At 37.7% G+C, this 25,025-nt stretch overlaps 1 protein-coding gene and 1 long non-coding RNA gene across 4 annotated transcripts in view; one reads left to right on the top strand and one right to left on the bottom strand.

Annotated features, from left to right (window-relative positions):
• Nucleotides 1-25,025, bottom strand: part of CDH6 (cadherin 6) — a 116,159-nt gene that overhangs the window by 33,870 nt on the left and 57,264 nt on the right. For all 3 annotated transcript variants that reach the window (XM_081825933.1, XM_081825931.1, XM_081825932.1), the window contains exon 2: nucleotides 11,352-11,708. In XM_081825933.1, coding sequence (XP_081682059.1) covers nucleotides 11,352-11,579 — 228 coding nt within the window. In that variant the 5' untranslated portion in view covers nucleotides 11,580-11,708. The remainder of the gene's footprint in view (nucleotides 1-11,351; nucleotides 11,709-25,025) is intronic.
• LOC145722535 (uncharacterized) overlaps nucleotides 11,556-25,025 on the top strand; it is a 394,482-nt gene continuing 381,012 nt past the window's right edge. The window contains exon 1 of the long non-coding RNA XR_014146862.1: nucleotides 11,556-11,567. This is a non-coding gene — a long non-coding RNA (uncharacterized LOC145722535). The remainder of the gene's footprint in view (nucleotides 11,568-25,025) is intronic.

Below are 25,025 nucleotides of genomic sequence, written 5' to 3'. Positions count from 1 at the left end.
GATCTAGATGGCCAGGCTGGGGAAAGTGTTCTCATAGTGAGTTAGTGCCATGAATTTGAGGATTCTTCTCATAGAGCTCCAACTCCTAAGCATTTATGCTATTGTTTCATCTGCCCACCATGTCTAAAATACTTTCTGCTACTCTAATAGCTTAATAATGTGGTGTAACGCAAGAGTATTAAACTCGAACACATCAAAAAAGCTGGAGCACTCTGCTGGCAGTGACACTGGTCTTTTATCGCCTCTGGGGCTGTTTTCTCACACCCAGAAGGATTTAATCCTGCTCAACTGGAAGTGTGGTCATTCAAGGAACGCTTGTATGCAAGAGTGCTTCATAAATCGTAGCACCTGATAAAAGTGTAAGAAAACATTATCATTGCTTTTTATCTCATTACAAATTTTCTGGAATACTCTTTGCCTGCCAGGGAGTGATTTCTTTTGTGTTGTATTTTCTATTCCCTCTCTCCCCATCCTACACCCTCCCTTTCCTTAGAAATTACCTGATGGTTTGCCATTGTAGTAAAGTTCCCAACTACGACATTATCATTTTAAAACTCTAGTAAGTGATGTCTAGACTGTTGAAAGGGAGATAAAATGGAATAAAATACTGCCACTCAAGTTTGACCAAGTCACTTAATTTTCTTGATTTGGTTTTAAAAGCATTTTCCTTTAAGAGGCAGGTGAATCAGTGATCCACCAAGATCAGAGCTTTTGCACAAGGTAAATAGCCCCTCCCTTTTTACTCTTTTTACATAATACCTATAGTTGGGAAGATGGAGAGAACACTCAAGATATAAATCGTCTCATTACAAAGAGAATTTTTTCTTTCTTTTTATTGTATCTATATGAGAAGATGGATGCTAGCTGAACCTAATGTAGCAATAATCATTTCACAGTATATGTAAATCAAACCATTATGCCTTGCACCTTAAACTTACACAGTGATGTATGTCAATTATTTCTCAATAAAAGTAGAGAAAGAAGATACAGTAGAATAAGCGGTAATTTTTTATAGTCCATTCTGCTTTGCTTGATTTCTAAAGGGGAAGTTTGCTTTCCAGGGGGTATTTACCTTCATTGGGGGTGGGGGGTGGGTGGTCAGGGGCAGGGGGAAGAAGCTCTAGGCTATAGATTAAGTAAGGAAATGAGCCAGAGTCCTATGCTTTACAATTTGTGGAAAGAAAACAATAAAGCATGCTAAAATTTTGCATGATTGTATGTTAAAGCAGGATTTTTTGGCCATCTTCTCTTTCCTGTTTCTCTTCTAAATTGTACTGGTATATAAATGGTAGGAAGAGTTAAGATGAGATTATTTTCCAGAAATGATTATTTTTCCTCTGAAAACTCAAAATATGTTGATTGGGAGAATATATAGTTGGTAAAGAAAAGAATTAGTCATTATATAGAATTTTTCTCTCCCTGTATTATCACATTTTTCTCCATAGTTGATTTTTTATGTGTGAATTATTGCAATCAGCGTTTTCAGGTCTTAAATGATTTCTTTTTTACCACACACTTGAATTGTCTACACATTGTAGCTTCCTAGGAATTTTAAGAAAAATGTGCTTTCTGTTGGCCAACTCTCACTTTTTCCCATTTTGCTTCAAACTTCCTTAAAGGGACCCTAAATGTTGTCTGGTTTTCATTTGTAAAAGTCTTAAAGGAACGAACTTTTATGATATGATATTATTTGCTGTATATTCTCTTTTTATCTTCCTTGTTTACGCACATACAGCTGTGTTGTCTTCAGTTTCTCTGGTTTGCACAAGGTAGCTTGAGCTTTTTCCTATTGTATCATAAAGTATTTGTGTCATTTTGATGTGAAATTTCCAGAGGTAGCTTCCATGGAAAGACATAATAAATTTGGTTTATATGTTTACTACCTAATATATCCTTGAATTTTAAAGACTTTAGATTTTCACTTGTCAACCCAATGACACGAAACACTATCAGTGATATCCATATCAAACTATGCACACCAATAAACTGGGAAACACTTCTAGATTACATGGCAGGTTTTAACTCTTCAGTAATTGCAGCTTAATTCAAGTAATATTTGGCTGTTTCCAAGGTGCAAATCTGTGCCAAGCACTTTTAAGACTACAAAGATGAATAAAACATGTAGTCTAGGGTCCTACAGAGTTTACAAAGATATAAGTATGTGAAGATTCAAATTCAATATCTAAAGTACTAATTGAAAAAGGAGCCCTGGGACCTAATATAAAACACTACTCAATATATGGAAGGTCAAAGTTGAACTTTAAACAAAGAATTAATTATTTCACTCTTAAAAAGGTGAAACATTCAGGATAAGAAATTAAGTCAAGAATGATTTTTCCCTCAGTAAAACTTTGGTTCAATAATATAAGGAGATTACGATATTAATTCCAACCTAACAACTTAATTATGATTATTCCAACTTAAAACATGAGTATACCCTAAGTGCAATCGTCATTTTTTGCATTGTTGGATGCATCCAAGTTTGTACTGAAAAAAATAATGAGACCTAATTAGACTCTTAACATTTCAGGCCGTTTAAATAATATTAACTCCAAATTGTGTAAAGTGATGATGTTTTTAAAATGAGATAATAAATAGCCTTAATAGGAGGATCTACAGAAGTTACCAGGATCATCAAACAACGTGAAGTGTAGTGCACATTTCATTTTTAGTTTGGTTGGGATAATAAGGAAGACTTCATATTTTTACATATGCGTAGTTCTCTGAGTTGCCTTATGAGTCACATCTGCAGCTGCCTTAGCTGCTTGGCACTGTCTTCTGGCCCATCATACTTGACTTCATGGAAGGAGACTGAACATTAGGGGAATAATCCCCTGGGCACCTTTGGTTCTTCCTTCTCTTCACTGTTCCTGTTCTTTGAAGGCACACTTGATTGCAGGGTGCCTTCCCTTCTTAGCTGGTCTTCCCTTTGTGAGCATGATATTCCAGACCGTGTTTTAAGCCCTTTCTGTGTATTAATTTATTAAAACCTCACCTCAGTAACTTTCTTACTCCCTCATGTAACAGTGGAAGAAATTGGGGGCAGGGAGGTTAAATAACTTGCCCAATGTTACCCAGGTGGTCAGAGTGTAGCTGGGGTGCGGACACAGGCAGTCTCCTTGGATTGTCGAATGAACAAAAAGCATTTTTTCTCCAGATGTATTCGAAAATGTCTTAGCTGAGATGACTTCTTCAATTGCCTTCTTAACTCCAATCTCAGTGTCCTCTAGTCACCACTAAATCCCACATCCAGAGTGGTATTTCAAGCTTTTTGTTATGCCCCTATTACTCCCCTCAGGTCTTCTGGAACACACCACTTCACCTCAAATATTTATTCATATATTTCACACATCTATACATTTTAATCTTTTAAAATGCCCCTCTTTTCTTATGTGTATGTATTCTCCGTGGATAGAAAACTGGAAGAAACCGTAACTATTTTCCTGGTGAAATATTTGGGCATGCTGCTTTTCTTTTTTATTCCAGATCACGTAATTTCAAATATGATTCCTTGCGTTGACCTTTGAGAATATCTATTCCTTCTATTTATTTATCAAAATAGCAATAAGAAAAAAAATCTCTTTGTCTGACGGGAGTTCTGTACTTTCTTTCAACCTCTTCTTTAATTCCAGATGGAAAGGTAGGTTTGCAAAGAATGTTGATATATTTAGCATGCTCATGAGGATTATATTACATGGTCATTTTAATAATTGACAACATAAAAGCTTATTGGAAGGTGGAATTTGCTACTAGCAGCCTACATCTACACAACAAAATATGCCTTCTTGAGATTCCAATGACACATTACATCTAAATACAATGTCTAAATTTGATGAAGGTTATCAAAGAAACTTGTTTATTTTTGATAAAAGAGGGTAGAGCATAAGAAAGACATCTTTTCATTTTGACAGGAGATATAAGGCCTTCTAAAAGTTAAACTTGTAATTCTGGTCAAATATATTCTTGGCTTCTCATATTTAAATTAATGTCATTCTATCAGTAAAGATGAAAAAAAATCAGTGGTTTAAGTATCTTTTCACCGTTGATTACCATTAAGTCAGGGATATTTATCTGATTTTTGGAATAAAGTTTAGTCGGAACGATAATTAAGGATTTTGATTTGAAAAGAAATGTCAACTAAGATGTTGGCATTTTGCATATTTATATTGCCATCTCCTATGGTGGACCCGTAATACGACAAAACCCAAAAAATTCTGGTGCAAACCCAGTATTTGTATTGTTTAATAATAGTACAAACAAGTTAAGGTAATTGCAATGTCTATAGTATAGATGGGAGGGGATTTGTTATAATGAGCCTCTGGAGTGTCTATAACTTTCCAACAACCTCTAGAACTGTTCAGTTTGTGGAGTATGGAGGTAATATAGCTCAGTGGGAACAAAAAAGATCTGAATCCTTAACTTTCTTTTATTAACCTTGATCCCTCCATTTTGTTCAACAAATTGAATTACAGGCAGGAGGATATAGGATTCCAGACATAATGACATGGAAGTTGGAGGATTTGGGATTGGGTCCTTTTTTGCCTTTCTATATTTTACTCTGCTGGTGTGACCAGGCAATCAAACAGCTGCCTTTGGGTTCATGACCAAGGTCAGACATTCTAACTGTTCTGCTCTTCACATGAGCAACTGTGCAGAGAGGGAACATTTAACACTCAGGGAACTGCTGTCCGCACAGGACATCTTGGCATCAATTAGCAAATTGAAGCCTTTGTCATTAAGAAAGGGAAATCGGTGGGTGGCTCAGTCGTTAAGCGTCTGCCTTCGGCTCAGGTCATGATCCCAGGGTCCTGGGATAGAGCCCCGCATCGGGCTCCCTGCTCAGCGGGGGGCCTGCTTCTCCCTCTCCCACTCCCCCTGCTTGTGTTCCCTCTCTCGCTGTGTCCCTCTCTGTCAAATAAATAAATAAATAAATAAATAAAATCTTTAAAAAAAAAAAAGAAAGGGAAATCAGTTGGGAATGGTGGAAACACAATGAGCATTACTGCCAATATTGGCAGTCAGGAAGTTACTTTTTGAAACATTTTTTAAGAGTACATTCAACCAGCCAGTGCATGGTCTCTTACATACACTAACCAATTGAGATATAAAAATGTTAAATGGCTGAGCATTAAATTTAAATGATGAAGAAGAAAATGTGCCCAAGGCACTTGTCCTGACTCAGGGAGAAAAGATTATTGCAGGTCACTGAACCAGAATAGAAGTTTAGAGGTTATCAAGGGAAATAAAAAGAAAAGACACATTTTCATCACGATGACCAAAAAGATTGCTAATTGCATATCTAATTTTAAAATGCGCACATGTAACTAGTTTGAATATCACTGATGTATTCCAGAAAAAGTAAAAGGAACGTGCATAATAATAATGCAAACATATTTGAGTAGCTCTTTAACACTAGTCTAAACATTTTTTTTTTCTATCTACCCTTGGGTTTCACACCAGCAGATATTTGCGTCATTGAGCCACATGCAATCTCTGAATGCCAGAGCATGTTCTGGGAAAGTTTTTTCATTTGATAAAAGAGGGTAAAAAAAGGATGTCTTTCTTATGCTCTACCCTCTTTTATCAAATGAAAAATGGCTCTTGCAATGGTTCTGTGAAGGAGTGGATATACTGGGGAAGGAATATAACTGAGCAGTTGCGAGGTCAGACAGAAGCTGGCTGCCAAGTCTAGCAGGCTGTGCACTTGGGATGAAATACTTGAGTGCTCTGAGCCTTGGTTTACTCATCTGTAAAATGGGGCTATAAGTCATATCTCACAGCATTTAGATAAGATACCTGAAGCACTGAGCAGAGTGTTTGGAAGGGAGTAGGGCTCAGGACATTGTAGCTGTGACGATGTTTTAATATGTTGCTGCTTGTCTAAAGTGACCGTGGCTAAATGAGGCTCTGAATCACCCTTCAAATTAGCGCCAGGAGGTTTTCTACTCTTAAACTTATGCTCTTTTCAGAAAAAAAAAAAAAAAAATTGGAACGCAAGAAAGCAATATTTTAATGATAGCATCTTTTAAATTGTCTTTCAGAATGAATATAATATTGCTTCACGTGTACTGAATTCGGATCATGTGATTATAGGAACAAATAATTGTTCATTCCTAATTTTAGAGGAGTGTGTGCCTGACAACTTTCATTTTTATGGGCCGTTAAAACATTACTGGCTAATTATCCTGAGACGAGTGGCTTTGTTGAATTGGGTAGACATTAATTGTAAAGACTCAAGAGAAAGGCATGTTAGGAAGGCCTGTATGTTAGAGCCCCAAATAGAACCCAAATTTTCATGATGTTTAAAAAAGCACAGCATATCTGGGTTTTTTGGGAAAGCTCCACAAGGGAAAACCATCATCAACTTCCAAAAAGGTAACATCAGAAAATATCTATGAAAAAACAGATCTCCTGGTATGCTACTAAAAATAGAAGTATCTCAAAGACTTCTAATGGAGACTCATCTTATGTATACATTGTGTGGAAGGAGAGCATAGAGAACATTGTAAAGGATAAAATGCAGGAGACAAGGGAATTCAACATTGCTATGGGCTGTTTAATGATCAAGTGCAAATCTTCTGCCTGGAACTGTGCAAAAGTTCTGAGGTTTTAAGTATATTCATCTTTGTATTAATGAGTGCCCACATCTTCAAAATCTATATCTACTTATGTTCTTCTTTTCTTATTGAACTTAATCTTAGACTATATATGAATCATCCTCAAGGAATTGCTACATTATGTAAAGCTGGTAGGGGGTTTTCTGCAAATGGGAGATGACGATGCTTCCCCCTTACTTTTCTATTATGTTTACATAAGCCAAAGATAACCTGGGTGGATTTCGTATAAAATCACAGACTCTTCCTGTCCCCCCTTGACAAGAACACATGTATCTTTCTGTTTTCTGTGTCAACATTAGTGACGCTTTCACTCTGCTGACTGTCCAATTTTGAAATCCCTGACTCTTTGAACTTCTGTCTTTCGCTCCTTAGGCTTCTGCATCTAATTAACTGGGAAGTCCTGCTAGTTCTCCCTCTGCACTGTGAGCTCACACCTGCTGCTTCTTTAAGAATGCTTCCAACATTATCACCTCCCCTAGGAAGCTCTGCTGAGCCCCAAGCCCAGCTGGCCCCTCTCCTTCATGTTTCCAACAGTACTTCCTGGACACGCATTTTATCACGGAACTTGCCATGTTCTGTTATAATTACTGCCAATTATATGCTGCCAAGGCTGTGCTTCTCAAATTCCACCACATCTTAGAATCATCAACAATCAAAAACCAACTGAGGCAGAATCTCTGGGGAGGTGAGACCAGGGCCAAGGCATTTTTAAAAGCCGTGCTCTTCAGATGTTAATATGCATACAATTCACTGGGGGATCTTGTTGAAATGCAGAGTATAATTCAATAGACCTCAGGTGGGGCCCAAGAGTCTGCATTTCTAACAAGCTCCCAGGTGACACAGATGCTGCTTATGCTAAATCAGCTAAAAGTTGCCCCAGATGGTCAGGTATTTTAGAATAACAATCAGATTCCTTATCTGTATCTGTGTGTATATCTGTTTGTTAAGCCCACAAACTCTTACCCAATACAGGACAACGCCTTCCTTCTGTTAACCTGCACCTGTCGCCGCCATTTTTAGGTGAGTAGAGGTGTTGAGAATTCTCTCATAAATCAGAATCTGGATTGTCAATATTTCAATAGAATCGGCCTTCCCCACTCGTATTCACAGTAAGCGTATGCCTCCACCCTTCCCTTGCCCCGCCGTGTCAAGTTTCTGCGCTCATCTTACTGCCGCAGGACACAGTGAAATGCTGGGGAGCGTTCAGAAGGCTAGAGGAGAGAGGTCTCGTCGCCTTGGCTTGTGTTCCAAGTTTTAAGTGTGATCTTGTCTCTTCACTTCATTGTTAGCCCAGCCTCAGGAGTCTGTCTTCCGCTACTTCTCAGGTGCACTTGTGACCCTCCCTCTTTTCTCCTTCGACTCCTGACAGCCCTTCACTCCCACCTGTTCTCACATTTTCCTCACTCCACCGCCATCACTGTCATCTCTAGAGACTTACCACAAATCATGGAAACCAATGAACACAAATACAAATAGAAACAGATGCTTATATTGTAAAAACTTCTTTCTTCCACTTTAAGTGCTACTTGCTCAGACACATTACTTTTCTTCTGTTAATGCTTCTGTCCCTTACAAGTACAGATCAATTTTTTTCGTTTCAGGCCCCAAGGACAGACTCTAAGTAATTGTTATTTAATTAGGCTAATAGCATGATTTAAGGTTCTGTTGGCCTTTGCACACCTTTAAGTGCTGACCTAGCTGCAGTCCAGTGCTTTCCAGAGTACATACTGAAGCATCCTGGGGAACCCACCCTGGTGCCAGGAAGTATTTTTAAATTTCAAGGGAAATACAGCAACACTTGGGCTCTGTTAGACTCCTTGTGAATTACTAGCTCAGTGTAGTTCACAGTTTCAACAGTAGGTGGTGCTACACTCCTTTTGATGATGTCACATGTCTGTTAAGCTGGATTCCCCACAGTACTTGTGATAAGTGAGTACAGTGCAAAATCAACGTGGAAAGGAAATGAGGGGCAGTGTCTAATCTTAGAAATTGCGCAGAGCCCAGTAGATGCCCACATTCTGTAAGAAACTGTGGTTATTTAAGAATAAAATTAAAATACTATTTTTTCTATTAATTGCTGTGTATTTTTTTCAAAGAACTACTTATTGGTTAGAACATAAATAGCTATTAAGGTGTTTGCATCTGTTTCTTGGGTCCTAAGCACACTGTGAAAACAATTCTTGAGATAATAAGAGCACTGTGAACCAAGAATGTTTTGGAACCTCTGCTATAGTCTAATCTTATTTTTTCTCTTTTTTTTTCCAAAAGTTTCTTAACCTCGGGGATCCAGATCCCCACATCAGGTGTATGTTTTGTTCCAGATCTATGTAAAAGTGGACGAACCTTTTGCCACGTGAGGAACAAACTTTTTTTTTTTCTTAAAATTTTTTTTGGTCTATTTTTAACTGTGGTAAAAACATATTATACTCAAATCCTTTCACATGTTGATAAAACATAACCCCAAAGATATATTTGGGGAAATGCCCTATTAATTGAGGAAGAACATCTCTTAAACACATCTGTCGTAGCAATGCGGGGTCCACGACAACTTCAGTGATTACCCTTGCCTTTTTTTTTTTTTTTCCAACCGATAATCTCTTACGTGTCACACCTTCAAGGAGGTGGGGGTGAGGTAGGGAAATATGTCTAGCTGCCAATAAAATATCCACCTCCAACTGGTTAAATTGAAGCTCTGATTGGGAAGGGATTTTGTCACCATCCTTTACATTTTCCACCCACTGAGAGATCCTGTAATTACTTCATTTTACTTTTGCAATGATACAGAAATCAATACTCCGCTTCAATGCATTACAGATAGATTATTATTAATAGAGCATTTACAATGGATTTTCTCACCAATAATAAGAACATCTTTATGCACCTACTATGTGCCAGTCGCTGGTTCTTGTCTCACTTTAACTCCATGAGGTAGGCATTGCCGCCTGAATTTTCTAGATGAAGAAACTAGAGCCTGGGATGGTTAACAACCTGCCTTGGGCCACACACATGGCAGAGCAGTGATGCGGCCTCAGATCTGCTTGAGTCCACAGCTCGAAACTTTACCCCATGGCAATATTACCTCTCACAATTACCATGGTAAAACTGATTCCTATGCGGTTTTATCCATTTCTGCTGCTAGCATCCTGATATATCCTAGCCTTTCTTTAAGAACAGGTGGTAGTTTTGATATAAAATGGCACCACAACTTTTGAAGAAAAAGCAGAAAGGAAAAAAAAAGGGAATCAGTTATTTAGTCAAAGCATTTAAAACAATTTAATCTTCTATGACAATAATGTTATTTGTATTGTAGAAAGTGCTTTAAAGATTGTAAGATGATTATTATTATTTACAACCATTACTCTATTAATGTAGTGCTTGCTCATCAAATTTCACAAGGAAATGGAGTGAAGTACAAGTAAGTGGACTTTCTTCAGCAGTCACACAGCGTGTGATTTTCACGTCAAATACAAGGCTGACCCCTTGGGGATCTGTGTTGATGTTCACCCCTTCACTGAATACTTCCTCTCCTACTTTATTCCACATTAATAATTCATTCATTGGAACAATGCCTGGTTACCTCAGCCCAAGCCATGAATGGCTTTCCTTCATTTATAGTGGTAAATACTTAAAGAGAATATTTGCACCTTCTTATTTAGGGATATTTGATAACAGCTTGAAATGTGAACATGCAGCCCTTGGAATCTGCAAAATTTATGCTATTCGCATGCTATCCTGATATAGTCATTTCAGAATCATAGCTGTAATCATAAACAGACATTCTATCTTTTCTGTTATGTTCATTCCCTATATAAAGGGTATGTGACAATTACTCTTCTTATCAATACCATATTATGAAACACAGAACCTACAAAGTACAAATCCGTGTCTCTGTTTTTTCCCCCATCGTTGCAGTATGCAGATATTCTGCAACAAGAATGTAGCTGATGATAAAGTTTCAGTGAAACTCACGATGGCAGTGCAACTGAGCTGTGTCCCTGACTCAGCCAGTAATCTCTAAGGGCTATCATAAGTGGTACCTCCTCATTCAACTTTCTAGAGTCAACAAAATGGCCAGATGATACTTGGAAATAGCCCCTCTACATCCCCATTTTTCTCTCTTGTGAACCTTGCCACAGTTAAATCACAAGCTTTTGAAATGCCTGGCTCTTGCCAATTATTTGAGACAAGACAAACCCGACAGCAGCTGCAACCAAATCTGAGGCAGTGGTGGGTTTTGAGGACCAAGGGCTCCATTTGGTCACGGAAAGGATGACACGGCCGGGGAGCCGTGTTAAGAAGTAGTTAATTTGAACACGGCCAAAGGACTGACGCTCAGAATGTTTGCTTTCAGAATGAGAAAAAGGAACCTTCCTTCCCTTACAGCTTAATCGCTCTATTCCTATTTTTAATACATCCTGGTTTATAGAATAGCTGGACCACATTTTTCAAGCTAAAGCAAAAATTAAAGGATTTATGATAATCCTATGTGGATGGTTGTGGGCGTTTCTTTTTCAACGGAAGCATTTCTTTCTTTGTTGCATTGCTGACATTTCTCAGCTTCTTGCTACAGTCTTCTTCCCGAAACTACTCAAGTGAAAAAAAAAAAAGTCTTACCAGATAAGCAACAGTTCTTACTGTATTGGGGGAATAGTTCACATCCTCCCCGTCTATTTATTAGAAGTAATTTCTTCAGGCTTTACAACCAGAACGTCAAAGTGCCCAATGGAATCCTACCTTGCCCACGTACTGATAATCAGATCCCGTATATTCCTCCAGGAGAAAGAACTGATTCCACATCCAGCTCCTTTTCGAACGGTTCAGCTCATTTTTGCTGTTTCCAGAGAGCTCCAGGACCCTTTTCTTTGCCGGGAAACCACTAGTCCTCTTGGATAACGGGGTTGAGAAAGTTGGATAGGGCTGACCAACCCAAAAGAGTAACAAGAAGTACCGGTAAGTTCTCATTCTGATAACACAGTCCAGTCTCTGGGTAGTGGGTACCCTGCTCCTTGAAGTGGCTTTTTTCACTGCACTGTTTCCAGCATCATTTCTCCTTTCTTCCTTAATGTTCTTTGCTTGGCTCTCAGAGGATATCTGGAAAGAATAATAACATATCAAACATTTTTAGAGATGTTTAAAATTCAGTGTTAGAGCAAATAAGCTCTGGAGAAAGAGGACAGAAATTTGGATAGCAAAACAACAAAAATAAGTTGGCTATCAATTTTGAAATGAGGAAAACGTTCTTTCAGATATGCTAAATGGAAGGCATGTGCCGAGTCGGAAGCTGCTGTTTTCCTTTCTCCTTTTCTATCACTTAACAATCCTATTTTAAGTCATTGCGTTGCTGTAGGTCAACATGCCAGAGTGGATTATTTCACTACTCTTTTTTCCTCTCGAGTATGTGGGCTGAGATCTGGTTAGAAGGAACAAGTCTGTGTTTCGGATTCCATTTGCATATTTATCCTCATGAACAAGTCAGAGGCAAAGATATATCACACACAATTTCAGTTCGATTGAAAGTGGATAATGTTGATGTTTCACTAGAATGTACTGAGTACCTGTGATGCATCAGCCTAAGACAAGGCAGAGCCTGTTCAGACTCTTGGCTTCACAGATGTGTTGGGATAGACGGGTCTGGGTCAAGCACGGTTGGAAAAGACCACACTTTGTCTTCTCTTCCGAATGCGTGCTAGCATATTGAAGTTTCTGAAGTGAAATTTTGTAACAGTGACGCAAGCCTACATTTAATAAAGGGTTTCTCAAACTTGACTGGGAAGCTTTTTTCCCCTCATCCGACCCAATAACACTATAGGATGGGTGAATGAGCAACCTACAGAATTTATATATAACAGAATATAGGAATTAAATGAGCAATTTTATTTAAATTTCTGTAGGAAATCCTGGGCTTTCATCTCTAAATTTTACTTGTATCATAAGCAAGCAAGCATATGTATAAAAATTGGTCAAACAATTTCTATATAATTTTCACAGGTGCATCAAATATATCTCAATATCAGAGTGAATGCAGTTGACTATAGGATCTCCAGAAAAGTCAGCTCTTATACTTGTGTATAATAATTTTCAAGGACAAGTATTAATTTTCTTTTTTTTTTTTTTAAGATTTTATTTATTTATTTGTCAGAGAGACAGAGCACAAGCAGGGGGAGCGGCGGGCAGAGGGAGAAGCAGACTCCCTGCTAAGCAAGGAGCCCAATGCAGGACTTGATCCCAGGACCCTGGGATCATGACCTGAGCTGAAGGCAGATGCTTAACTGACTGAGCCACCCAGGCATCCCAAATATTAATTTTCAAGAACATAACCTCGCATTAAAAAATTCCTTGGGCCAGATTGTCTAGCAAAGATGTTACAATGTGGTTTACTATTTCACATAATTAGAGTCATACATACCTATATCTCCATCCTAAACTTCTCCACATTTCTTGAAAAAAAAATCCAACAAATCACTCCTTCACTGTACCATTCGAAATGGGAAGAATATTTTCTTAAATAATACTAACAAAAATGAAGTGCTTTGTGATGTAGAACATAATAGTAATTAACTTTGGTATGTTCACTAAATACATGCAGACAAAAGAAACGTGTTTTAGGTAATCTGATCAGAATTTTTTTTTCTTTATGTCAGAAAAATGTGTTCACTTGTCTCCTATTATTCTAGCAGGGAAATGTATATATGACCAGTGTTTTGATTTTTTTTTTTACCCCAGCAATGAGTAATTAGCCACCGAACACATGATTTAGTGAAAGCTTTCTACTGGAATATCAGTGAAATGTTTCATAGTGTTCAGCATTTTTAAATCTTTATTCCATTACTATGCATCTTCTTGACAGCAGGCTGGGGAAGTTGAAAATTCCACAGGTGAGTAAATTAGTACTGTGACAGTTAGTCATGCTGGAAAAACGCCAGGCAACCGTAACTTGTCATTAGGAGGCCTTGGTACAGGTGTGGAATAACTGATGCTCAATTAGGCCATGACGAGTCTTCTCTTCTCGTGGATAGTATATAAAGGGGATTGAGGGAGCATATGGAGAAAAGCCCTCTAAAGACATCTATTCATTTTTAGTAGCAGAGATTACATCGAGGTTGAGTCAGTGGAAATTACATTTTTCTTAATTTCTCATATTCTCCCATTATTTGCATAGACAAATCCTGCAGTGAAGAATTATATGTCTGCTGCCGCACTCAGTGTGTGCCCCATGGTGCCGGCAGGAAAGAGGGATTCAGAGAATGGATGTGTCACCTGTTTAAAAGGCAGACTCCTAAAGTCCATTTTTAAAGAAAAATCGATCCCTGTGGATGTTGTGTGGAAACTCTACAAGCTGTTGCCACTTGAATATTAAATATTAGTTCTTTTTAATATCACAGATACCAAAATGTCAAGTATTTCCTTTCTTTCTTTCTTTCTTTTTTTTTGCTTAGTTGATAATGAGCTTTTAAAGTGATGCAAATTTAAGCAGTGTTTCCAAGTATGCTAGAACATCTAGATTTGCTATAACCCAGCTCATTTTCTATCAACTTGGCAGGGTGTGTCCTTGTTAAAAAGTCAATATGCAAAATTACTATGATCCACTCATATTTAGTGTTAGCTTTTTAGAGGGATAGACTTCTGTGTGAAATTCATAGTTTAAAAACTCCATTGAACTCTGAACTGTTGAATATCTAACTTAGCAATTCTCATTTAATACTTCATAATAGGCAGGATTGCATAGTGGTGAAGATTATCAGTGCTGGAGCCAGACTGCCTACGTTTAAATCCAGGCTCTGTCTCTTAGTTGCTGTGAATTTGGGAAAATGCTTAATCTCACCGTGCCTTAGTTTCTTTCTCTGTAAATGGGGATAATGACAGCAAGTACCTCATCGGGTGTTGTAAGGATTAAGCCATTACATGCAAAGCACTTACAATACCGCCTGGCACCTTAGTAAGGTATTAATAAGTATCAGCTGCTATTATTATTATAACTGTTGTTATTACTACTGTTATTGTTACTACGATGTATTGCATATGAAGAATCCTTCTATATATAGCACACTGCAAAAGTCTGCAAAGGATAGCGTAGTTTTCCCTCTTACGCTTGAATACTTTTTTAAATCTTTCTAGAAGCATTTCTGAGTGAGTCAAATTCTTTTAAAATTAAAAAACAGAAGCACTTTAAAAATCAGAATTATGCCATTTGCTAGTCGTTTTCCTCTGCGTAGACTTCAGTTCAGGATTTCACAGTAATAGTGTAAAAAGAGAGAAGGCAGAAGCTTTATGCCCACTGACTGCAGGAAGAATGTGGGCAAAAAGGAAAGTTCACTGGAGGATGGACTCATTCATAGAATCTGTGTTTTTTTCCCTTTCCCTTTTGTTAGGTTAAGGTTTTAAAAATCATCTTTACTTTATTCACATAAAAAAAATCAGAAGTACCTTCAACGTAGTAATTTTGACCTTGTAAAAATGGTACTGGACAAACATGTCTTCTTGTAATTAACATGCTGTTATTTATTCTATTGTTATATGGGATAAGAATTTGATGAAGTTTAAATGAGTGATGTATATATATATTAGATTTTACTTAATCTAAAAAGTATGAAATGAAAAAAAATATTCCAAGCATAACCTTAGATGCAAAAACATAGGATTCTTAGGATGCGGAATGGCCACCGGTCAGGGAGGGAAAGGGCTCACTGTAGCACCACGTTGACGAGTATGGGAAAGCCGCTGACTTCCAAGCAGCCAACATGCAGGGGGACCACATGGCAGGTAGTAATCAGCTGTGCGGGCTTATGTTGTAGATGTCAAGAAGTAAACCAAAAGGACAAAGCAGTACGTCATGCATAGCCACCGCATTAAAATAGCAGGCGTGGTATTCAATCAGGAAAGAACCAGAAGATTAGAGAGTGGGAGGGGAAAGAATGCAAAACAACCTGATACTGCACTTTTCCGTGCCCATCCCCTCATGGCACTAAGAGCAAATCAGTTAGAGATATCAGAAACTATAAAAATAAAACTTGAGCTGCCTAATTGCAGCTCTTTTCTTATAGGCAATCATTTGTATGCTCTGAAATTTGATATGCAGAAGTGGTTGATCCAGAAAAATAGTTTGAATCTTTACAGAAGCCCCTTTTTAGTGATGTGTAGAAGGTAATTAAGATGTTTATGGATAGTGGGGGGGCAAGGCCCACATAGCATTGATAATTGCATTACTTTGTAACTTTATTTCCCTGGCAGCCAGTATGCATATATTCTCCCATCCTCACAGGAGTACATAGTCAAGTCCAGCTCTTATTTAATGCATGCCATTTAGGAGGAACCTAGGCCTCATTAATTCATGATCTACCAGTTTAGAATATGTGATAATTAATGCAGAAGCTGGGCTAAAATTTTCCTTTGATTAGCAAAACCTTTTCCCTTAGATTATTGGAAATTAACAGTGTAAAAATATTTCATAGGGATATGTAGAATGAGAAGACAAACTACAATGTCTTTGAGTTCCCTAGAGTACTTTGGAATCACCTTTCATTTGCAAATAATTAATATGCTAATTAGAAAACTTCTCTATTGATTGAATTGCTTCTCTAGTGACTTATGTTTGATAACAGTCTGAATGACTTAACTGTGTTATCTGGTTTTGAGATACTGATTTTATTATACTATTTACAGCAAACAAATAAGTAAATATTAGGCACATTTAAAAGCAATATAATTACTTTAAAGTTTTATAATTCAGACTTAGCATACATTTGTTCTGGTATTCTTGATTAATTCTAATCAGTGCAATGATACTATAATGCTATGTAGGCTTACAAATTAAACCAAGCGCACTCATTTTTTGGTATGCAGAGCCTTAACTTGGGCATTGAAAGCACAGTAAGCATTCAATAAAGCAACATTATTAATATACTTTAACCATTTATCATAGTAAGAGAATGTTTTAAAATCTGGTAGGAAATTGTTTCTTCAAATAAATGGTGTTGCATGTAAATGCTGTAGCATGGTATTTTGCATGATGCTGCTCACAAAAAACATTTCTGAAAATATCTACATATAAGTCATCCTAACCCATTGGCATACCCCATTAGCAATGCTTTAGAATATGTATTATATAAATCCCTTAATTAAGTTTTGGTACATTTTCTCATATTATTAATGAAGTAGAAAACAGCTGGTTATTTACAACTATTTAACATTTCTCTTGACTCTATTGTATCCCAACTCTAAGCCTGAAATCACTCTCGTCCCACAGTCTTTGGGTGCGATAGGGATGAAGATGGTATTTACTCCATTAAAACCTAGCAAATTCAAGAAGCAGAACTGTGAAATCAGGATGAACTAAACAGAGCGAAGCCAAAGGCATACCACACCTTTCTACAAGTAAATATTTAAAAATATAGATGTTATTTATTCTGAGAGAAGAGTTTTACAACCAATTAAGTTTGTTCAAGGTCAATTATCCGATCTCCCAAGAAACTTTGTTTTGAATAAGTTGCCACCTGCTGTGAATAAAAAGTCTATAGAACATGGCTGATCTTCTAGAAGTGGTGGCATAAGGACAGAATCAATTTAAAATTTTTGGTAGAGATTTCACATGAAGTCTTCATTTCTAAACCTCCATTTCATTTTTCTGTAAATGTCAAAGTCACTGTTGAGTAAAATTGGTTCTGTTTCATGTGTGTAATGAACTCCATTGAAATGTGTCAAACAGCTTTGGCATCTCTCATCACGTAGCTTTTCTCTTGTGCCAATGAATCATTATGGCAACAGCCATCAAATGATGCCTGATTTTTTTGTAAATGTTTATATTTGTGGATAATATGCCAATCTGTTTGCAAACTGATGTATTTCCAGATGAAGCTATTTTAACAGTATTACCCTCATTCTAAAATTATATTCCACACATTGCATTAATGAAGATAAAATCAAATGTGTTACAGCACATAAAATGGTGTTTTATGTGTAGTTGAGGCTCAAGGAATATTTGTTGATTTGAAATATCCATTTGGGACCAAAAAAAGCGCCAAACAAACCCAAAACTTGAATCAGAGGATAAAGACAAAGGTCTTTTTCCACATGGGGAAAAAATTCCAACCTGTTTTATCATGAGCGAAAGTATCAGAGTATGGTCAAGAACAGACTCTGGCACGCCATGCATCTGGATTAGAAGCTCAACCCTAGTCAACACTGGCTGGGGATCAAGGCACGTCTCAATTTGTCTATAAAATGGAACGATATTAACAGTACCTACTCCATAGGATGGCTGTGAGGATAAAATGAATGAATTCATGTGAAGTCTTAACACTAAGATGGCCACGATGACCTAAACTGTAAAAAAAAAAGTCTTAGCAAAGGACACACATTGGCCATCCTAGGGGCAGAGTTTGCGTCTTATGCATGTCTTGTTTTGCCTTTTACAATTAAACCGAAATCAGCTGCCCATCTTTAAAGATCAGGGCTTGCTCATTTCTGGATTAACTTGAAAGAGCAGAAGTTCTGGCGACTTTTTTTTTTGTTTCTGGAGTGGAGGGAGCTCCCTACCAAAGCACTGTAGGTGCTTCCCCACCAATCCTTAATGATGCCATTCAAGTGCTTGCTTCATTCCTTTGTGCACGTTGCCTGGCTTCTGAGGGTGTCTGAGCTTGTGGATGCCGTCTTTTCCCAAAAGATTTACTCAGGGAAACAAAGGAGAAGAGAATGCACTTTACACCTTTAATTAGATATTCATAGCATGAATTTTAAACAATTTCTGTAGCAAACTATATGTCTAGGTTGCAGAAATGTATGAAAGACTTGGTTTCATATTACATCCTGCTTGTAAGTTAGGCTATTTGGCAGCTCCATTAATTCTTTTGGATGCATAGCCATTTAAGACAATGAAGCTTCAATAAGACTGCAAGATGTCAAAACCCATTTGCCCGTTAGTGTGAGCGATTTCAGTGAGTTTGCTCTTCTGTCAATAGCTCAATGAAAGGGCAGCCTGAGTGTATTGGCTGGGAGCTATGGGCCGGCAGGAGGCAAGGGTTCCTTAGTGGGTGTGAGGAGTTCAAAACAGATTTAACTTCATTAAGTTGTAAAAGGAATCACGTGGTTGGGTTTATCAGTAAATTACTGTGAAACGGCACATCGCAGATGATTTTTAAAGGCTCATACTGGTGCAAAGTGTTATGAGGAGTGGAGATGTTGTATTTATTTTTCCTGATATAATGTCCAAACCTTTTATCAATGACATGAAGTCTAACTCATAAATAAGAACACCGGTGAATTTGCCGTGTTCCATCCCTGACCTTACTGTGTGCCAGGACTTGTGCCAAGGACGCCACAAACGTGTTGCAATCTAATTCTCATGCCCATTCGGTGAGGTGGATAATCTTCTCATAATTTCGGCAGATGAGAAACCGAAGCTTGGAGAGGTGGAGTAACTCGTTCGAGGTCACACCACGAGTGTGTAATAAAACCAGATCGTTGCCTCGGCACACGCTCCGGGGTCCTTGCTCTGACCATACCCCGAGGAGTCACAGCTCATGATCAGTGCCCAGTGCAGCTGTGACCTTAGACTTGAATCTTCACGACTTCCCTAAAATTCTAACAGCAATACAGGTTTCTAGAGGTAAAATAGTTGTGACAGAGTGTATAAGCTAAATAAGAACAGCAAGCAAAGGTTTGCTCTGTGCCAGGTAATGGAATAAAGGATCTCTAAACTTGTAAGTCTTAAACAACAATCCTCTGAGATGGAGACCGTCATCCTTATCCTCTGCTTTAGAGATGAGAAACACAGGTTTAGAGGGACTGGATCCTTTGCCCAAGGGAGCACAGGTAGTGGTTGGCAGAAGCTGGATAAAGCCCCGCTAATCTAGAGGCTCCTTCTTAACTATAACATTCACTATCTCACTTGTATTTTGCTCATGGAAACAGCATCTAGGTTTTATTTACTCTCATTTCAGACATAATTTGAACAAATTTATCACCAGGTTTCTAAATCCCCAGCAAACTGAAGGGATGGTGTAAGGAGTGCTGGAGGCTGGAGTACCCACGTTAGTAGGAGGGGGTGGCGGAAAGGGGCAGAGAGAGTGGCTACAGACGGCCAGCAGAAGAGCTAAAGACAGAAAGGATGGAGTCAGGGGCTGGCCTGGGGGAGTAGTGATGCTCTGTGTTCCTATGCCGAGAGCAGCACCTGGGCAGAGTGACAGTAGATAAGCATCTGTAATAGAAGTGCACGTATGGATGAGTGCACAGGCGACTGAGTGTAAGAATGACTAAGTGCCCGAAGTAATGACAGTAAGACTCATGACTGTCAGGGTGAACATATGAATTCTTGGCAGCGCTTGAGGGTATCACTGTGTTGCAAATCCAGCAATGGATATTCATAATGATGATCTGGAATCAGTAAAAAAATGTCCAAATTCTCCTGAATGTTTGAGAAGCTGTGGCTCTGTAGAATAAATGTGAGCACCAAGACTGTGAAAAGTTGTTATGGTGGTCTTTAGGAGGGCTGGGTTTGGGGTCCCATTGTGTTTCTCTTCCCATTTTATCTCAGGCAAGCTTCTCTGTCCCTCTGAGCTTACGTATGAAATAAAGGCCCATGTGCTAATACCAGGGATAGAACAGCACTGTGGCTGGAAGCACACTCGGGCCAGTTCACCCATCTGGATCCCAGTGTCAATACTCATTAGTCTTGAGGGGTTGTCAAGTGACTTGATATGATGTGCTTCAATTTTCTCATCTTCAAATTGGGAATAGTAAACTTCGGGGTCTCAGTGGAGGCAACTGATAAATAGCACCCAGTTTCTCTTTCATATTCCAAAGAAATTAAGAAATAACACAAAGCGGTGTTAGATGGAGACTCAACTATCACATTTATGACTAAAATAATAAAAGGCAGATTGGAAAGTTAGCTTAGTGTGAGAGCCCAGCAGACTTGCTCAGTAAACCCCTCTCCCCTCGCCCCTGCATTCGTCAGACACCCCCTGGAGTCAGGGTTACGTTTTATTTCGTTTTTTCTTTCACAGAGGCTACAGAGCAGCTCTGTTCTAAGGTGTAGGGCCAGAGGGGATGGCTATCTGCTCCCTGCTCCGGACAGCTAAGGTGCAGAACTCAGAAGTCTGAAGAAATGATCCCGAGGAATCTGTTTTAATCCTTGCTAATTAAAAAAGATCATTAGAGACATCCGTGATCTTGGGAGCCAGAAAGTCACTTATTAATTACCAACAATTCTTGTATTTATAGCTTTGCTTTTTGGAGTTGTTTACAGCATCACTAAAAGGAAAATGTATGAATAATTTACGGATGGGGAGTTTGAAGCTTCCCTTAAAAATATCTTTCACTTCAGGTCAATCAATGCATTGCAGGCAAAATGAATTCTTTTTCCATCTCACTTCACCTTTCCCACTACACACACACACACACACACACACACACACACACACACACACACAGGGTGGGGAGGGGAGAGCGGGAGAGAAAGAGAGAGAGAGTGCGGGCAAGCAAAAAGGGATAATGATTTAGATGTTTTTATGTGCTTTGGACATTTGCCTGTTAGCCCTGAAAACTACATGCTATTCTCACCTCAAAGGGTAGCACTGTTTACAGAGGTGTAACCCTTTACATCAAGTTATAATGGGAAAAAATAATCGAACCCTGACTTGATGTTTGGATAGCTTCATGCATTCAATGTGTTTTATGTAACACTTTATTTGCAGAGGATTCATAACCTAAATGACATGCTTCTCATAATATCCTGGTGTAATAACTTAGAAGACATTTAATTGAGTAAATACTGTATAACAACTTAAAGGGCACTGCAGCGTTTAAAGATTTATTCCCTGAGACTGACTGAAGTCGAAGGAAGCCTGTGTATGGTGGCATCTTCACTAATCCAGGCTAATGCTAACTGACCATCAAATTAAACTCACACAGACAGGAAGACAATGTGCTTGAATGGGTTGCTGGATGTTTTATCAATTTTGATTGCCTTCATTTAAAAACTTTAATTAGAACCTCTGCTTACTTGAGTCAAATTGTGCATAAAATATCATGCAAAACATTTTAAAAGGGAATTTTAATTATACCACTAAAGAAATGCCCTTGTTCAATGTTTACTAAACACTTGCCAGAACAAGTTAATTAATACATGTTTAAATAAGTGAAAGAAGAAGGGAAACAAAAAAAAATCACATTCATCTTTTGTTAAGTTTTACTGCAGTTGTCAAAGAAGTTCAATTTCTAATTTAGGGACTGCGCTGTTACAGTGTGCATGTGTAACTATAAACAATGGGGCACAGGAACACAATGAAGGCCAGTGGAAAACTAATTCCCCCCAGAAATTGTTGTTCAAAATAATCGTGCATTGTTACTTGATGTCCTGCAGTCATCAAATCAAGCACTTTTCATTTTCGTGCATCTATTTATTTATTCTGTGGTAGACGATCAGAATATTCAGATGGTACTTATGGCCTTTTAATTGTTCTAAGCTACAGAAAAATGCTTTTTAATAGGAAAAGCGTAATGTGGAGACAAAGAAGAAATTTCATGATACTGAGTTTTTAGTTCCAATTTTAATATACCACCAACTTTTTGACTTCATTTATTTTTTAGAAGCCCAATTTTTCCTGTCTATTAATGTAAACCATAACTGCTGTGTTGGTTAAGATTGATATTGGAAAGCATTTGATAATTTACTAGAAAAACAAAATGAAATCAGTCTTTCTGGGATATGCCCTATCCCAGGAGCTTTATGAAAAATCAGAAGGAGAAGTACCCGAAATAATTTTGAAATCTTTTGGAGAAAGAAAATGCACATATCCCATTAATGATCACTACCATAATTAAGAAAATTATTCTCTTAAATAGCATAACCCACACTATTATCGTTTACTCCCATATTGCTGAAACCGATCACCAAATTTCTCCAATCCTGTAAGAAGCCACAACCTGTGCTGATGTGGGAAGTGACAGTGACTGAGGATCAGGTCTCCCTTGGGTCTCTCACTTGAAGTTCCAGGCCCGTTGAGACAGTTGTAATAAGCCTCGACTGGCTTGTTATAAAAATTAAATATGATACAGTACGTAAAATACTCACCATGTTGCCATGTAAACAGCGTTGAATATGAGCTAGTATCCTTTTTGGTAAGCACCTTCATTGCTTACAGAGAGCTGATCTTAGGCAGCGCAAGAATAGCACTATAATGATCTGCAGTCTTTGGGCCATTTAATATCAGTAAAAAGCATGAAGTCAAAATACCATAAAAGGTAGCCTACATAAAAAGCAAAACAAAACCCTTTTTCTTGTATATATTATTTTTCTTTTAAAGAAGAAAACTTTATATCTAGAAACAGGCGTGTTTGATACTTAAGCCTGCCACTGACTTGCTCTGCAATTTCAGCTGGCAGGGGAAATAGAATTTTCTAGTGAATTTTTCCTAATAAAATAACGTGAAGTGCCAGCATGTTTGCACACCTACCAATTATGAAATGAGTTTCCCTGGATATTAAAACTAAGCCGAAATATAATTTAGTCCTATAAACTACTGTCAAACTCAGCTATAGTTCCATTTGAAGGATTGAGAATTATTTGATTAGCAACTGATTAATGGACTTTAACGGGACTGATTATTTTTTTCCAAAGCACAGTGGAAATTTTTTGTAAAATGGACATTTTTTCCTTAGGAAGAAGAAAATATTAGGTACATAATATATATGTATAGATACATATTTAAATGCTTTAAAGGCATCTTTGAGAGTCAAGTGCTTCTGACATCCCCTCCTTAGAAGATGTTGCAACTCTGTCATGGATGTGTAATTTATTTCAGATGACTGTAAATAAAAATCAGGTATCCATGGTTATAAATACTCTGTTTCACATTTTCTTTAGCAACAGCAAGAAATTTCAATTAATTGAATCTCAGCCAACTACAAATAATGCCAGAGGTGCAATATTTGGTGCACCAGGTCATGGGCAACCATTAATTAAGATGCAAAGGATCAGCATTAAAGGTCCCCAATATAGGATTTTTTTCCTGGAATTTTTGATGGATATGGACTGAAATATCTATAAAACGCAGTTTCAGCTATATGGGAAAAGAGGGAATTGGGTACAATCTCTACTTTGCTTGCTCTGGAATTTTTGATAAAGTTCTGAAGTGTCATTTTTGAAAATGAAGATGAAAATAATCTTACTTAAGGATTTTTATCTATAGAAAAGAAAAGCCCTTTGCATTCCATGTTATCTTTATTTTAAAGGAACACCAATCAATGATTTCCCATTGGAGAGATGGAGGGGAAGATGAAGATCATTTCAAAATGGTTAAAGCCACCAAATGTGCAATCTGTAAACTATGACATGTCTTATTTAGAATTTTTTCCCAAAATCACCTGCCAAGAGCCAATTGAAATGATTTATTTTCAAGAGACAATCTATAATCTTTTATAATATGTAGATGGGGGGGGCAGTATAATTGTGTGTGTGTGTTGCTTTCCAGAATGTAGATGTTTCTTCATGTTGCTTTATGGTGGTTGAGTTCAAACAAGAAGAATTCTCAGAAAAAGATCAGTACAACTTGTTAGCCTCCAATTTATCATCCACCTATCCAAGACTTAATGGTTGTGTTAACCCGGAGTCTCAAGAATAATTATAGTCTAAAACAAGTCCTTAAAGTAAGGAGATGAAAAGAACTGTATAAAGTGAAGGCTGTCATGAAATAGAAATTGCACAAGCAAGGGAACTTTCATCGTGTTGAGTAAGTACTTTACTATGGGATTCTTTTTTAAATTAAGGTGCCTGGTAAGTTGGATGAAAATAAAATATGTATGATTAGCAGGGAATACCTTGGCCCAAAGAAGTTGGATAGGAGTGGAAAAAGGACAGAGAAGTGTTTTTTCCCCCCAAGTCATTACCAGCTTAGTTCACAGAAAAGTTATTTCAAATACTTTCTTTGAAAGACTGCTTTGAGGTCTGCTTTTAATTTGAACAGTTAAATATCATATTCATGCCAATGAATCTTTTTCCTCGTTTTAATATCATTAGGAAGAAAGCCTCCCAGGCCAGAGTGAATGGTGTAATTGCTTAAAAGAAAAAATATATAGCATGCATATTTAATTCAAACCTTTAAAACAATTTCCTCATGTTGGCTAGGCACCTTTGTTTATGTAAGACAGCCTTTTAGTTTTTAAAAAAAGTAACCTACGTCGAACCATATGGAAGAATCCCTAAAATAAGATTTTAGCAAAATAAATAATCTTTCACGACTCTTTCTCTGGTTGTATCTGTCTTCCCTGGTTATATCTGTTTAGGTTGCTGGTCAGTTTTATAGGATCTTTGATTTTTCTAATACAATTAGAATAAGCCACACTCTATAAACTTGAAAAACTCCTAAGAACAAGATAGGAGGCATCACGAAACTTAGGTCATAAATTCTATAA

The sequence above is a fragment of the Leptonychotes weddellii genome, chromosome 7, assembly GCF_054177405.1.
Source record: "Leptonychotes weddellii isolate Sample4059 chromosome 7, ASM5417740v2, whole genome shotgun sequence".
In the NCBI taxonomy this organism is placed as follows: domain Eukaryota; kingdom Metazoa; phylum Chordata; class Mammalia; order Carnivora; family Phocidae; genus Leptonychotes; species Leptonychotes weddellii.
Note: the sequence above shows the minus strand (reverse complement) of the source record. Positions and strands in the feature narration are given on the sequence as shown.